This window comes from Phocoena sinus, chromosome 9, assembly GCF_008692025.1.
Source record: "Phocoena sinus isolate mPhoSin1 chromosome 9, mPhoSin1.pri, whole genome shotgun sequence".
Taxonomy (NCBI): domain Eukaryota; kingdom Metazoa; phylum Chordata; class Mammalia; order Artiodactyla; family Phocoenidae; genus Phocoena; species Phocoena sinus.
Window position 1 is genome coordinate 75,819,350 of NC_045771.1, and position 17,189 is coordinate 75,836,538.

Consider the following 17,189-nt stretch of genomic DNA (forward strand, 5'->3'; position numbering starts at 1 on the left):
GCCTAGGCTACTACTGCTAAATGAGAGGAAGGATCTCCCAAAAATTAGTGTAGTGAACTATTATATTTTATCACAATTCTGCCATTATTTCATTTTGTGAATGTGGGAAAAGTTACTTTTGTCTATAGAAGGAGAGAAAATACAATTGCTGTGTTTATGAACAGTGCTTTGAAAACCTTAAGATCTAAATGGCCTATGGATTTAAATACTATGACAGCAAACCTTTAAATTTTCTTACACTGTACTAGTTCAAAGGTACTTGCCTTCTTAAATACCAGCTAAGCTTTCTCACTTTTCAGAAGGCAGAACTGGAGACAAAAGAAGTTATAATGGGACATTATGTTAGGAAATTAGTCTTGGCAAAATTTGAAGAAGACAGATGCTTCATACTAAAGTATCATTTGGCAGATGGCTTTTATAAAATGTAAGGAAGTGATATGGGTTGGGTGGAAGAGAATTAATGAAGATGGACAGATGGGTGGAGAACCAATAAATAAAACAATTCTGACCAACAACATTACACATAAGACTAGATTTTGAGTCACATATTGCGATTCAGTGACTACCAGAAAATCAAAAATTTGGTGGATAAATCTACATATAACATTAAGAAAAACACAATACAATCTGAAAGATAATATTTTACAAATAAATATTTGTAAAGACAGAGATTGAACTAACTATTTATGATGAAGTTTGAGTCTAATTCTCTTTGTTGGTATACTAAGAGAATATTAATGAGGGCCCATAGCTAGAGTAAATACTAGTTTTTCCAAAGGCAAAGAAGAAAAAAGAAATAAAAATTGCCCAAAGCAAACTGCATTGTCTTTGTGCATTTGAGAGAATGTTGAGTGACGTTATGAGGTTGGGGGTTCAGACTGTACCCATGGAACAGTGCACAGCTAAAATCATCTTCAAAGACCACCTATTTCACGTTTTCTGGTGAGGATACCGAGACCCAAAGAAGTTATGTGATTTGTCCAACATCGTAAAACCACCTAGAGGAAAAATTATGATTAGACCAAAGGGTGTCTGACTTCTCAGCCCCATGTACTCTGTACCACTTACTTTATTAATCATGATGACCTTGGCCTTATTAGCACCACGGTTATTAGATTAAACAACCAAGCAGAGGCATAGATAGATGACAGATAGATAGATAGATAGATAGATGATCCCTAAACTTTATTTCTTAAATATTTTCACCAAAATACATAATTAACATCACAAATCATTTCAAAAGACAAGATATTCAATTTTAAAAGTATACTTGGGAGATTTGTTCTCATGCACTTTCCTATCTTCTATCACTTTTACTATACTGCTGATTTTGTCTGGTAACCTTAATTTCTTCATCAAATATAAACAGAGCTGAATTCAACACACATTAACACAATTCAAAATAATTTTCAGAAATGCCTACCAAATTAACCAAGGAATAGGAAATATCTTCCCTTATACTTGACAATAATTTAAATCATTTGTTATGTCAGATTGATTGAAAATTGGGTATATTTAATTTTGGCGGGTTAGGGGAAAGTTAAATAACCTTTTATTTCATGGGGCCCAGGATCTTACTCCCCTCCTCTCAAGGAAAAGTTTCCTTCCCAGGAAGGGAAAGAAATAAACAAAAAGATGGGAAGGGAAGATAATTAGTCATGATTTTCAGTTATTTGCCTTAATAGCTGATCCTCCCCTAAGCCTCACCTCCTTTATCGAGCCCTCTTGACACAACTCCCATAGTAAAGAATGGCTAACTGGCTCTATTTGCTTTTGCAAATTTTACTTCATCATTAATATAAGAATGCCCTAGAAGTGGTATTCAACTGTTACACTTGACAATTTTAATCAACTTGCCAAAAAAAAAAAATCATGGTAATGAACCATATTAAACACTCTTGAAGCAGGAAAAAAGCTTAAAAACACAAAGACAACATATGTAAGAATAAAAGGCACACACCAGATTTAATCAAACTATTAAAATATGTATACTATATACAGTGCCCTTTTATAAGTGCATGTATAATTACATCACTTTATGATGAGTTACGGGATCCATAAAAAGATATTCAATTCATGACTATAAAAGCTGAGAAAATGAAAACCTTTGTCATTCATCAGGATGAGATAACGACCGGTAAGGCCAGCTACAAAATTAACAGGAAACATTGCTTCTCTCAAGGACATACTGCAGCTAAAAAGTGTCATAACCTCCATTTTTGAATGACTACTGTATTCTTACTCAGTGAGAAGCCTTGTAATCTAAAATCATAGATATCAAGAACTTTGTCATTTAAACATATATCGGTTAAGAATGAAACATCCCACTCTTGGCAGGAGGATCTAAGTCACCTAGACACAGAGAAGCAGGCTTCAGACAAGGGGTTTCTGAACCGAACATTCCACACAGATGTTAACTTTGTAGTTCCCAAGACAACATTACCCTGGGTCCACTTCACAGTCCAGGCCAGATTTTAACCCCATTACACATAGCTCTGCTTTGTTTTGAGTCTATCAAAATACTGCTTCGTTTAAATTTCACCTTTTCTGAAAATCCTATAACAATTTTACTTTTTCCTTTGTTTGGTGAGATGCCTACAGGGTACCTATTGTATAGTCTCCCTCACTGAAACAAGCCAATAAGTCTGACTTTTGTCCGAGGCCTTGGGCTAACTTGGCTGGACAAAAAATGACAATTTCAGCCCAAACCCTTCCTTCCTGTGGTTCATGATCAGGAAGCTCACATAATTATGTGTAACAACAAGACCCAGGGGACAAAAAGAAGTTAGCTAACTGGTTAAAGGAACACTATTTTAACTATCATAAAGAAGAGTTCATGAGACAAGAAAACAGAGTTTTATTTTTCTTCATCAACTAACCAAGAGTTATATACCGCTTATACAGGCACTGGGTTAGCCAACTAGAGAAAGATGCACTGATAGAAAGTTGGGCAAATATCTTCCCATCTCCTCTTCATCGTTGATCTGCCCACTCCCAGTGCCCCCCAAATTGGGAGAAACATTTCAACAGTGAATCTTTCATGCTGGTTGGAGAGAATGACATCAACTTTCAGAGACTTTAACCATTCTTTGTGGTGTTGCCATAAAAGGGAGAAAACAAACTACTTGGTGAAAAAAGGAGTCAATTTCCTAGGAAAGATTACTATGTGTAAATAATCCCCTAATAAGATTTTTTGGAACATTATTTTGCTTCCACAGATATTAAGCTTTTTAGCCATTAAAAAAAAAAGTCACTGGAATTTAAACCACAGACACAACTTCTTTGGAATAAAACTATTATATTAAAACAGTAAATATTACCTTAAACTCTGACAACCATTCCTCCACAACCCCTTTCTCTGAAGTGAACATCTTTCCACATCTGTTCTAAACCTTCAACCTGAAAATTAACATAGAAAAATGTTAAAATATTGAATATATTTTCTTTATAGTCAGATTACCAAGAATAGAAGTAATCCTATAAAATTTAGCTACTTTGTTACTTGTGAAATTAAAGCAGTTTCAAACATAAATTACTGGGTTCATTTCAAAACCAATGTACAAAAACAAGCATTAAAATGCAACAATTTGGGCTTCCCTGGTGGCGCAGTGGTTGAGAGTCCACCTGCCAATACAGGGGACACGGGTTCGTGCCCCAGTCCGGGAGGATCCCACATGCCGCGGAGTGGCTAGGTCCGTGAGCCATGGCCGCTAAGCCTGCGCGTCCAGAGCCTGTGCTCTGCAACGGGAGAGGCCACAACAGTGAGAGGCCCGCGTACCGCAAAAAAAAAAAAAAAGCAACAATTTTGACAAAAGTATAAATATCATAACATGATGAAATTGGCTCTGCAATTTTTCATTCAGCTTTTAGTAATACCAGCTGCAAAACATACTGGACATTTTCCCCTAGTTTCAATTAAATAATTCCAAGTAGATAATGCATCTTAAGAAAACTGTAGAGGGACTTCCCTTATGCTGCAGTGGTTAAGAATCTGCTTGCCAATGCAGGGGACACGGGTTCGATCCCTGACCCAGGAAGATCACACATACCGCGGAGCGACTAAGCCCTTGTGCCACAACTACTGCGTGCCCCAACTACTGAAGCCCCCGCGCCTAGAGTGCGCGCTCCGCAATGAGAGAAGCCACCGCAATGAGAGAAGCCACCGCAATGAGAAGCCCACGCACCGCAAGGAAGAGTAGCCCCCATTCGCCGCAACCAGAGAAAGCCTGCACACAGCAGCGAAGACCCAACGCAGCCAAAAATAAATAAGTTAATACATAAATTCATTAAAAAAAAGAAAACTGCAAAATACATTTTAAAACTGAAAATATAAAAAGACGTGCATCCAAAACTAACTTTATAGAAAGCATTAATTTAATTTGCTTATATTTCAGTTCTTTACTACAGTAACAATCTATCTAGGCAAGCCACTTGGTTCCCTGAAAGCTTAATATTCATAAAACAGAAGTAAAAGTGGTAATATCCAAGATACTGACCTTAGTCTTAACAATAGTTATTCATAAGATTGGAATTTACTTAAGTATAAATAAGAAAAAAGGAAGCTAAAGGAAATGCAAAACAAATTTATCTCAAGCAAAACTTTTGTCAAAGTACAATGTAGTTTTCTTCACCCATCCATCTATAGGAGAATGAACTTAAAATCTGTTTCTTGAGGAGAAACTTTATTAGCTCTAGCTGAATTTCCTAACCTCCTAAGTCAGGCACAAACCCTGCATTAGCCTTCTTAATTTTAATCAGCATTATCATGTAGTAGAAACCGGGACAGAATTGACAGAAACTGAATCCTGATTCTATTCTTACTTATAGTATAACCTTGGGCAGGTCATTTGCCTTACTTTTTTCATTCATGAAATAGGGCTAACCACAGTACCTACTTTCAATGGATTATTGTGAGAATTAAATGAAAAAATGTAAATAAAAGCACTTATTACAGTACCTTGCAATAAAAGTGTTATTACTATGCAATATTATTATCAAAGAATATCAACTTGTATAGCCTCCACTCAGCTGTCTATCAAAGTATACAGATACTTCATAATGAACAACACAGGTTCTTGCAAAGAATACATTCTAATGTTTCTGTCGTCTAATTTCCATTTAAAAAAATGATTAAGAAAAAAATATATATTCACTAATTCATTTATTCATACATGAAGAATTACTTGAGAGATATGCATTTTATTTTTTCAGGATAAAAAATAGCCCTTTTGGGGCTTCCCTGGTGGCACAGTGGTTGAGAGTCCGCCTGCCGATGCAGGGGACACGGGTTCGTGCCCCGGTCCGGGAAGATCCCACATGCCGCGGAGCCGCTGGGCCCGTGAGCCATGGTCGCTGAGCCTGCGCGTCCGGAGCCTGTGCTCTGCAACGGGAGAGGCCACAACAGTGAGAGGCCCACGTACCGCAAAAAAAAAAAAAAACCCTTTTTTATTCTAAATTTTATCCTTGGATCAAGCCAGACTATTAGAAAACCACATATTTGTACCATATTATTGATTTTATAGAACTGTCCATTCAAATAAACTGGGCTTTGGAATTATGTCCAAAATGTTACTGAAAACCCTGCTAGATCACGTTCTTCCCTTTAAAATCCGAAGGAGGAGAAAAATCACATCTTTCAATCACATTTTTCAATACCAGGAAAAACTCTCCTTTAGAGTAACTGGTTTACTTTTTCTTTTTTGTTTTTTTAATTGTAGTAACTGATTTTTTTTAATTTATTTATTTTTATTTTTATTTTTGGCTGCGTTGGGTCTTTGTTGCTGTGCACGGGTTTTCTCTAGTTGTGGTGAGCGGGGGCTGCTCTCGTTGCAGTGTGTGGGCTTCTCATGGCGGTGGCTTCTCTCGTTGCGGAGCACGGGCTCTAGGCGCGCAGGCTTCAGTAGTTGTGGCACGTGGGCTCTGTAGTTGTGGCTCACAGGCTCTAGAGCACAGGCTCAGTAGTTGTGGCGCACAGGCTCAGTTGCTCTGCGGCATGTGGGATCTTTCTGGACCAGGGGTCAAACCCATGTCCCCTGCATTGGCAGGTGGATTCTTAACCACTCTGCCACCAGGGAAGTCCTGGTTTGCTTTTATATTATGGATACTGTGAATCTTATTACAGATTCTCTTTGCTTTGATTTTAATAAAATGGGAGTCAAAGTTTCTGCCCTAACTCTATAAGCAGGCCAGGATTAATTTTATTTATCATTTTATATTATACACTTACCCTTATTTTCTTTCTACCTAGATCTACTTATTTTTATCCTGTTATACATGTTTGTGAAGCAAAATGAAGCAAGGTAAATAGAAATGCACATGAGTTTTCTTTTGTATTTATCCACTGTTTATCTAGTAAATTAGGACAGAAAGCAATCCCAAATAGAGTGACACTACATCAAGTTACAGAGAATTGGGGAGGTAAAATTTTTACAAAATTTCAAAATAATTCTCTACTTAAAATTAATTTTTAAAAGGTTAAAAGGAATCAAGAGGCATATGCAAATGGATCAAGAATAGTCAAAGCAATCTTGAAGAACAACAGAGTTGGAGGACTTGGATTTCTAAATATCAAGGCTTACTATAAAACTTACCAAAACCATAGTAATTAAGACAGTGTGGTATTACCATAAAGTATTATCATATTATCATCATATTATCATTACCAAAAAAGAAAATGGAACAATTTAGAGTGACCAGAAACAGACCTACACATATATTATCACCTGATTTATGACCAAAGTGACACTGTAATTCAGTAGGGAAAGAGTAGTCTTTATAAAAAAATGGAACTAGGTCAACTGGACAGCTACATGGGGTACGGGGTGGGGAGAGAACCATAACCTATAGCTCATGCCATATGGAAAAGTCAGTTGCAGCTGGATCACAGATCTAATTTTTAAAAAGTAAAACAAAAATTTGAGGAGAAAACGTAAGAGAATACCTTCATAACCTTGGGGTAGGCAAAAAATTTTTAAATAAGAGGCACAAAAGCACTAATCATAAAAGGGTTTTTATAAATTGGATTCATTAGAAGAACTGTCTGCCAACAAATGAATGGATAAGAAAATGTGATACACATACACACAAACACACACACAATGGAATATTATTCAGCCTTAAAAAGAAGAAAATCCTGCCATTTGCAACAACATGGATGAACCTGGGGGACCTTACGCTAAGTTAAATAAGCCAGACAAAAAAGACAAACACTGCAAGATCTCACTTGTACATGGAATCTAAAAAAGTCAAACTCATGGTAACAGAGAGTAAAATGGTGGTTTCTAGGGGGTTGGGGGAAATGGGGAGATGTTGGCCAAAGGGTACAAACTTTCAGTTATAAGATGATTAAGTTCTGGTAACCTAATGTGCAGCATGGTAACCATAGTTAGTAATAATGTATACTTGAAATTTGCTAAGAGAGTAGATCTTAAGTGTTCCCACCACACACACACACAAAAAAATGGTAACTATGTGATGTGATAGATTTGTTAATTAGCTTGATTGTTGTATATCAAAACACCACGTACACCTTAAATATATATAATTTTTATTTGCCAATCATACCTCAATAAAGCTGGGGGTGGGGGGGAAGAGAAAAACTTCTATTCATCAAAAGATACTACTGTGAGAATGAAAAGGCAAAACCAAAGCCTGGGAGAAGATACTTACAACTGACATACCTGACTAAAGTCCCATATCCAGAACATATAAAGAACTCATAAATTATTAAGAAAAAGGCAGAAAATTCAATAGGAAAAGCAAGCATGTCACTTATCCAAATGGAAACTTAATATAAAAGGTGCTTAAATTTGTTAGTCATCAGGGAAATATCACACACACACACACACACACACACACACACACACACTTACAAGTATGGCTAGAATGAAAGAGATAGTACCAAGTGCTGAAAAAGATATGAAGCAACCAGAATATTTATACACAGCTAGCATGGATGTAAATTACTACAGTATCTCGGAAAACACTTTGGCAATATCCTCTAATTGAACACATGCATACTCTAACAACGCCACACATAAAAATATACCTTACAAGGACTTCCCTGGTGGCCCGGTGGTTAAGAACCCGTCTGCCAATGTAGGGGACACGGGTTCGAGCCCTGGTCCAGGAAGATCCCACATGCCAAGGAACAATAAGCCCGTGCGCCACAACTACTGAGCCTGCAGTCTAAAGCCCGCGAGCCACAACTACAGAGCCCACGTGCCACAACTACTGATGCCCGTGAGCCTAGAGCCCATGCTCCGCAACAAAGAGAAGCCACTGCAATGAAAAGTAGCCCCCGCTTGCTGCAACTAGAGAAAACCCACGTGCAGCAACAAAGATCCAACACAGCCGAAAATAAATTAATTTTAAATATATATATATATCTTACAGAAATGTGAATATATGTCTCTGAAAGATATGTTCAGGAACATTCACAGCAGCAGTTTTTGTAAACAGTCAAAAACTAGAAAGAGACCAAGTGTCCATCAAGAGTAGGATGGATAAATTATAGTATATCATACATGGAGTTCTACACAACGACAATAAGCAAACTATAACTACATCAATGTCACAATATTGGGAAAAGGAAGGCAAACAAGAGTACTGCTACACAACTGCATTTATATAAACTTCCAGAACAGGCAAAATTAATCAATTTTGTTAAAAATCAGAAGAGTGGTTGCTCTTGAGGCAGTTAATTCTTGGGTTCTGGTAATATTATGTTTCTTGATCTAAGTGCTGGTTACACAGGTGTGTTCTTTTAGTGAAAATTCATCAAGCTGAACACTTATGTTTTGTGCAGTTTTCTGTGTATATATTATACATTAGTAACACCAGACAGCTCCAGGCCTCTTATCATTCACTTGATAGAGATCAAATGGAAGCCCTCAATTGCATAACTGAGTTCACATGAATACTCAGTAAAATTGTCCCTCTCCATACTTCTTTGCCTTCCTCTGCAGAGCTCAAAAGGGAGACCTCAAAACAGCACCCCCCAGAAACTTTCACAGCCTCACCACCACTACCTGCCTCCACCAGGACTAAAGTCATTTTCCCTTCCCCGCTGTTGATGTCAGGAACCACAAGAAACTACAGCTCCCAGGTTACACTCAGCCCTTGCACACTGATCTTCGTAACTCTTTGCAGGCCCTCTATTTTACCTTCATCTCCTATTCCACCCTAATACTGGAAGGAGGTTCTCTTTCACTGTGCCTTCTAGAATTCACTGTGCCTTCTGGAATTGACAATCTGTTACCAGCAAAATCCTCTATATCTTCAACAGTTCTCTCACTATCACTCTCTTCTTGTTCTAACAAGAAGCCTGACTCTTCTCTGAAGACACTGCTTTCCCTGCAATCTTCTCAAAGAGGACTGCTTTTCCTCTCATAGCCCTGGAAGAAACCACGGGCCCTAGAGGTAATATTACCATTTCAGATCATTCTCCCTCTCTCCCCTCGAACCATCCACCCAATGCTGTTCCGAAACTCATGAAGCTGTCATCTATCATTCAATTCCTCCCTTTCATTTCTACATGATTTTAGCTCTGGCTCACTGTCATGTTTTGAAACTACTCTTCCTTCTCACTCCCTGAACTCTGAATTCCTAAAAATCTCCTACAACAATACTGTCTTCTTCCCTGCCTCAGCAACTCAATCCTATTATTATGAACTAGACCAAACATTTACACTTTTAAATATTGAGTCAACCTGAAAGAACACCCAATGGTCAAAGTTGGAACAATTTGAGCAACAGAACAAATAACGTAGTAGTGAATTATTACCCAAAGTATAAAATAAATATACATGAGTCCATATTGATATAAATAAATGACTAAACAAATAAATAAATGTTAGAGAATAAGAGACAAATCTTTTTTTCAGAAGAATTCCAAATAATATATATAGGTATTTCCCCCTCTAGGAGGAGTTTAGTCTCTGCCGCCTCCCCAGTGAGAATGGGCTGGACATAGTGATTTCCTTCCTAAGAAGAGAGTATGGAAAGAGGAAAACAGTAACTTCATAGTGGAGAAATCTGATAAACACTGCCTTGATCAAGGTTAACATCACCCATGATGTCATGTGAATATCATGTGCCCTTGATATGATGACAAGGGCACCTTACCTCTAAAAAGCCATAAACCCAGTATAATCATGATACAAACATTAGAAGAAACTCAATTTGAGGAATGTTTTACAAAATATCTGACCTATATTCCTCAAAACTAAAAGGTCATGAAAAATTAAAAATGCTGAGAGACTCGCAGACCAGAGAGACTAAGGTGACATAACAACTAAATGCAATATGGTCTCCTGGATTGGATCCTAGAAAAGAAAAGAGATAGTAATAAAAACAAAGTCTGAAATTTAGTTAATAGCAAAGTAATAGTAATGACAAATGTACAATGGTAATATAAGATGACATTAGGAGAAACTGAAACTGGGTTTGGGGTATACAGGAATTCTTTGTACTATCTTTGAAATTTTTCTATAAATCTAAAATTGTTTAAAACATTATTGAGGCTCTGATGTATTTCTGTTCTAGGATCTAATCCAACTGACATTTACTGTATTCAAAAACAAAATTTAAAAGCGCAAGAACACATGAGCACATATTTCATTAGTCATCACTTATCCTGTAGCCACAGTCTACTCATATTTTCATTATTATGAAAATAGCTTTGAGCTTGCAGACACCATGAAAGGGTCTTCAGGACCCCGAGAGGTCTCAAGATGATACTTGGAGAACCATTACCCTAGTCCTTGTCATTACCCACTCTGATCGTTCCTCTTATCTTTTCGGCACACAATTTTATGTACTCAGACCCCAAAACGTTTTGACCATATATGAATCTAATGTCACCTTCCAACCTTCTCCTTTCTCTCCTTACCCATTTCAAATTCTTTAGTCAATTATAATCACCATTTTAAATGTGCTCCCTCAACTCCTTTGCTCTTACTAGTTTTACTCCTTTAGCAAAAATATAATTTTGGTAAAATCCAACTCTCCACCTAGTCCACGTAAGCACCCATGCAGCTGAACAAGGTGGAGAAAACAACTAAAACACCACCTAAAACTTATGACCAAGAACCTGACTCGAGCTCTTACTGCTGCCTGGTAATCATGCAGTGTCCTCCTCCCCATAGTCCATTCACTTTGCTACTGTCCTATTTAATTGTTTCGTGCATTCTACCTGATCCTCAAAACCCCAAAACCATCTCCCCATTCCTACTCTCAGCTGATGATTTTAATTCCTACTTCACTGACCAATCAGAAGAGAACTTCCACAAACTCCCAAATGTCTACCAATCTTAAAGCATCTGTATCTTTATACTCCATCTTCCCTTCTGTTAACTATAAATGAACTGTCCATGATCCTATCTGTGATCAATCCTTTGAATTACACACCACAACCATCCTTTCTTGTCTACCTAAAGAAATTGGTCCAACGAGCCTCCTTCTCTCCCTAATTAAATGTCTCCCTCTCTACTAACTCACTCCCCCTAAAAAACTCTCAACCTTATTTCCTCTTCAACTATTTCCACATTTCTCTGCTTTTGTTTTATACTCAAACTTCTCAAAAGAGTTGTATGCTTGTTTTTAATTCCTACCTCCCCTCATAACATTTTTTTTTTTTTAGTTTTTAGAAATCAACTTTGAGGTATAATTTATACACAATAAAATGTACACATTTTAAGTGTACAGTTCTACGCATACATCATTTTTTATGTTTTTTTCCCTGTAATTCATTTCTAATCTCATAGCACTGTGGTCAGAAAAGATGCTTGATCTGATTTCAATTTTCTTAAATTTACTGAGGCTTGATTTGTGACCCAAGATGTGATCTACCCTGGAGAATGTTCCCTGTGCACTTGAGAAGAAAGTGTAATCTACTGTTTTTGGATGGAATGTCCTATAAATATCAATTAAATCTAGCTGGTCTATTGTGTCATTTAAAGCTTCTGTTTCCTTATTTATTTTCATTTTGGATGATCTGTCCATTGGTGTAAGTGAGGTGTTAAAGTCCCCCACTATTATTGTGTTACTGTCAATTTCCTCTTTTATAGCTGTTAGCAGTTGCCCTATGTATTGAGGTGCTACTATGTTGGGTTCATATATATTTATAATTGTTATATCTTCTTCTTGGATTGATCCCTTGATCATTATGCAGTGTCCTTCCTTGTCTCTTGTAACATTCTTTATTTTAAAGTCTATTTTATCTGATATGAGTATTGCTACTCCAGCTTTCTTTTGATTTCCACTTGCATGGAATATCTTTTTCCAACCCCTCACTTTCAGTCTGTACGTGTCCCTAGGTCTGAAGTGGGTCACTTGTAGACAGCATGTATATGGGTCTTGTTTTTGTATCCATTCAGCCAGCCTGTGTCTTTTGGTTGGAGCATTTAATCCATTCACGTTTAAGGTAATTATCAATATGTATGTTCCTATGACCATTTTCTTAATTGTTTTGGGTTTGTTTTTGTAGGTCCTTTTCTTCCCTTGTGCTTCCCACTTAGAGAAGTTCCTTTAGCATTTGTTGTAGAGCTGGTTTGGTAGTGCTGAATTCTCTTAGCTTTTGTCTGTAAAGCTTTTGATTTCTACGCCTAATCTGAATGAGATCATTGCCAGGTACAGTAATCTTGGTCGTAGGTTCTTCCCTTTCAACACTTTAAGTAGATCATGCCACTCCCTTCTGGTTTGTAAAGTTTCTGCTGAGAAATCAGCTGTTAACCTTATGGGAGTTCCCTTGTATGTTATTTGTTGTTTTTCCCTTGCTGCTTTCAATAGTTTTTCTTTGTCTTTAATTTTTGCCAATTTGATTACTATGTGTCTCAGCGTGTTTCTCCTTGGGTTTATCCTGTCTGGGACTCTCTGCGCTTCCTGGACTTGGGTGGCTATTTCCTTTCCCATGTTAGGGAAGTTTTCGACTATAATCTCTTCAAATATTTTCTCTGGTCCTTTCTCTCTCTCTTCCCCTTCTGGGACTCCTATAATGCAAATGTTGTTGTGTTTAATGTTGTCCCAGAGGTCTCTTAGGCTGTCTACATTTCTTTTCATTCTTTTTTCTTCATTCTGTTTTGAAGCAGTGAATTCCACCATTCTGTCTTCCAGGTCACTTATCCATTCTTCTGCCTCAGTTATCCTGCTATTGATTCCTTCTAGTGTATTTTTCATTTCAGTTATTGTGTTGTTCATCTCTGTTTGTTTGTTCTTTAATTCTTCAAGGTCTTTGTCAAACAGTTCTTGCATCTTCTTGATCTTTGCCTCCATTCTTTTTCTGAGGTCCTGGATCATCTTCACTATCATTATTCTGAATTCTTTTTCTGGAAGGTTGCCTATCTCCACTTCATTTCGTTGTTTTTCTGGGGTTTAATCTTGTTCCTTCATCTGGTACATAGCCCTCTGCCTTTTCATCTTCTCTTTTTGTGAATGTGGTTTTTGTTCCACAGGTTGCAGGACTGTAGTTCTTCTTGCTTCTGCTGTCTGCGCTATGGTGGATGTGGCTATCTAAGAGGCTTGTGCAAGTTTCTTGATGCAAGGGACTGGTGGTGGGTAGAGCTGGGTGTTGCTCTGGTGGGCAGAGCTCAGTGAAACTTTAATCCGCTTAACTGCTCATGGGTGGGGCTGGGTTCCCTCCCTGTTGTTTGTTTGGCCTGAGGCAACCCAACACTGGAGCCTACCTGGGCTCTTTGGTGAGCCTAATGGCGGACTCTGGGAGGGCTCACAGCAAGGAGTACTTCCCAGAACTTCTGCTGCCAGTGTCTTTGTCCCACAGTTAGCCACAGCCACCTCCCGCCTCTGCAGGAGACCCTCCAACACTAGCAGGTAGGTCTGGTTCAGTGTCCTATGGGGTCACTGCTCCTTCCCCTGGGTCCCGATGCGCACACTACTTTGTGTGTGCCCTCCAAGAGTGGAATCTCTGTTTCCCCCAGTCCTGTCGACATCCTGCAATCAAATCCCACTAGGCTTCAAAGTCTGATTCTCTAGGAATTCCTTCTCCCATTGCTGAACCCCCAGGTTGGGAAGCCTGACGTGGGTCTCAGAACCTTCACTCCAGTGGGTGGACTTCTGTGGTGTAAGTGTTCTCCACTCTGTGAGTCACCAACCCAGCAGTTATGGGATTTGATTTTACTGTGATTGCACCCCTCCTACCATCTCACTGTGGATTCTCCTTTGTCTTTGGATGTGGGGTATCTTTTTTGGTGAGTTCCAATGTCCTCCTGTCGATGACTGTCCAGCAGCTAGCTGTGATTCTGGTGTTCTCGCAAGAGGGAGTGAGAGCACATCCTTCTACTCCACCATCTTGGTTCCTTAATGGTATTTTTTAAATAACAGAAGGTTTTAATTTTGATGAAGTCCAATTTACCATTTTTTCTTTCATGATTAGTATTTTCTGTGCCCCATTTAAGAAATGATTGCCTACCCAAAGAATTCAATTTCTCTAATAGATGTAGAGCTATTAAAATTCTTCTATTTCTTTTTATGTCAGCTTCAGTGAGTTGGTCAGCAATACTTTGCGTGTGTTGCTGCAGTTCACTTCAGGAGAAGAAGTGTGTCCCATGTGATCACTATGAGGGAGGACTTTGAAAGCTTGTGCCTGGTTTCCTCCTGACTCTACCTGATGCATCTTTTTCCTTTACTGATTCAGCTTTACATGCTTTCAGTGTAATAAAGCATTGTGAGTGTAATTGCCTGAATCCTGTGAGCTCTTCTAGTGAATCATCTAATGTATGCGTGCCATGAGGTATCTGAAATAAGCTTACATGAAGCCTAAATCTTCTTATAGGAAGCTTTCTCTTCATTTTTGGTTTTCAGCAGCCTATGATAAATCTAGGTGTGTTTTTCTTTGAATTTATCCTGCTTAGGGTTAGTTGAGTTTCTTGTATCAGTAAATCAAGTCTCACAGAAAGAGCTCTTATTACGCTTGGAGTCAGCTAAATCCAAAAACTTGTCTCATACAAATTGCTTCCAAACCAGGTTACTCCTATCTTGTACTTATTATCTAATCTATTCTTTAAAATCTAAGTTACAATTTCACCTTTTTAAATTGACTCACACTTAATAGATACATAAACATTTGCTCAGTGAATGAAAAAGTTAGCAAACCTTTGAACCTTTGCTAGCTTGGGCCCTGAATTCCATTCTCTGTGTTTAATATAACATTTACCTTGTTAATTAGCCCTCCATGGTAGCTGACATCATAGCATGCAATAAAAGTGATCCTGAAAGCAAGGAATTTTGTACTAGAGAAAAAGTAAGGAATCAGAGCTAGAGATATGTTGTAAAACTATCCATGAATAAGCAATAATGTAGAAAGACACCAGCCACTGTGGAGAGCAGATCTGCAATGAAAATTAGTACATTTCTAATTTTTAAAGGTAAATTTATTTTTCCGTATATAAAGTAATGTAGTATATTATCTGCCACAAGTGTAATCTGAAAGCACCTTCCAACAGTGGGATTAAGATCACTTCAAAGATATTCATGTCTTTTGATAACATTCTATACCATTCTTCATTAAAGCTTCGATTTCAGTAACTTTCATAATACTTGATTACACAAGGGCTTCTTAACCCTAAGGGGCAAATTCTTTTCCATTATAACTTATTCTCTGCACTAAACTGAGGTGACAAAGAGACTAATTTATAAAGAGATTTCTTATCTAGTTGTTGTAAGTTAAAAAAGGAAAATAATTACAGTACTGAATTATAAACATGAATGAAAATTCAAATCATTAGTTAACTTATCATTAGTTGTTTTCTTTAAGAACAGTAATATACTCAAGCATTTTAGTTGTCTTTACATGGAGTCAAAAATCTTCAATACAATGTAGAAATATTTTTAATTACATGTGTAATTTCACATAAATATTAAACTATACCATAAAACTACAAAAAGTGAAAATTTCAACTGGCATTCATGTAATTTTAAATTACCAAGTCAAGCCAGTTCAAAACAAATCTAAATATAGTAAAACTTAAAAATTCCCTCAGATGACAAGTTTTTATAAATTTCAAAAAAGGAAAAGTATCCTAAGAAAAATAGAAAATGTACAAAGATTAAAAATGAGACCTGAAATATTAATGCATTATATGAGAAAGAGGTTAATGGAATTTTATAAAATGTAGTATAAGTAGCTAGAGAAATAGAAGATGAAAAACCAATAGTGTGTGTCAGTTTACAGAAGTTTTTCTTTGTCCTTACCACACACTGTAACCCTGTAAAAAAATTTTCTTTCCATCAGACCTGGGTTACATGGTGAATAAGTTATGACTATAGGTACCACTAAAGACTAGGGAGGACAAGAAGCAAAATGACCACAAAATTGAAACCGTGATTTAAAACCTTTTTCTCTCCACCAGCGCTCAGCAAGAGACTCTCTACAGTAGCTATCCCACCCCCACATTTCATGTCTAATATGTAATCTGTTGACATTTATGGCAAAGTCTTGATTATATAACTTTAAAGCTTTATAAACCTAATTAGATCTCTCAAGCAATATTCAACATATACTCTCACATTAAAAAACTTTATTCTTCTCAAAGGCAAAAGGAACAAAATTAAAATAGGTATTTCCTGCTGTGTATCTAACTTCCTATTTTTCTCAAATATATCTTGGAACAGAGTACTTAAAATTATATTAGAAAGCTCTCTAGGATTCTACGCAGTATTTCACAAGCAGAGTTAGTAATGTGTGAAATTAATTTTTTATATTTTCAGTATGTCATAAAACCTTTCTAAATCTAATGTCTTTTTCTTCAGTCCCCCACATTATATTTTAATTTTAACCCTAATAATGATTCCTGAATTCCTCAAGGAGCTTTCCAGAAAGCATATCATAAAAATGCTGTCACAAAAAACATATAACTTATAAATGTTTTACTCTTATCCAATTAAGGAAGAACATAAAAAGAAATAAATGTACTTATAACTTTCACTGTAAAACTCTAAAAAATATTTTCACTATTATTTCACATCATCCCTTGCATCATGAAGTATTAACTATAAATTACTTCTGAATCTTTTAAAACCATTTGCTTTATACGTCATGAAAATCAAGTTTCTATAAATCTAAAGAACAAACAAATTTCTATAAATGGATTGTGATACATCACAAAGTTTTAAACTTCTGTCCTACAAAATGGGGCCATTGCAGTAAATTAAGTGCCACCAGAAGACTACCAAGA

The 17,189-nt window shown here is 37.0% G+C and overlaps 1 protein-coding gene across 15 annotated transcripts in view; it reads right to left on the minus strand.

The window, feature by feature from the left end:
* Positions 1–17,189, minus strand: part of FAM126A (family with sequence similarity 126 member A) — a 179,816-nt gene that overhangs the window by 136,042 nt on the left and 26,585 nt on the right. For all 15 annotated transcript variants that reach the window (XR_004351501.1, XR_004351502.1, XR_004351500.1 and 12 more), the window contains exon 2: positions 3,321–3,399. Coding sequence is in view for 3 of the 15 variants with exons in the window: in XM_032643588.1 (XP_032499479.1) it covers positions 3,321–3,371 (51 nt within the window). In the remaining 12 variants the exon portion in view is untranslated. The remainder of the gene's footprint in view (positions 1–3,320; positions 3,400–17,189) is intronic.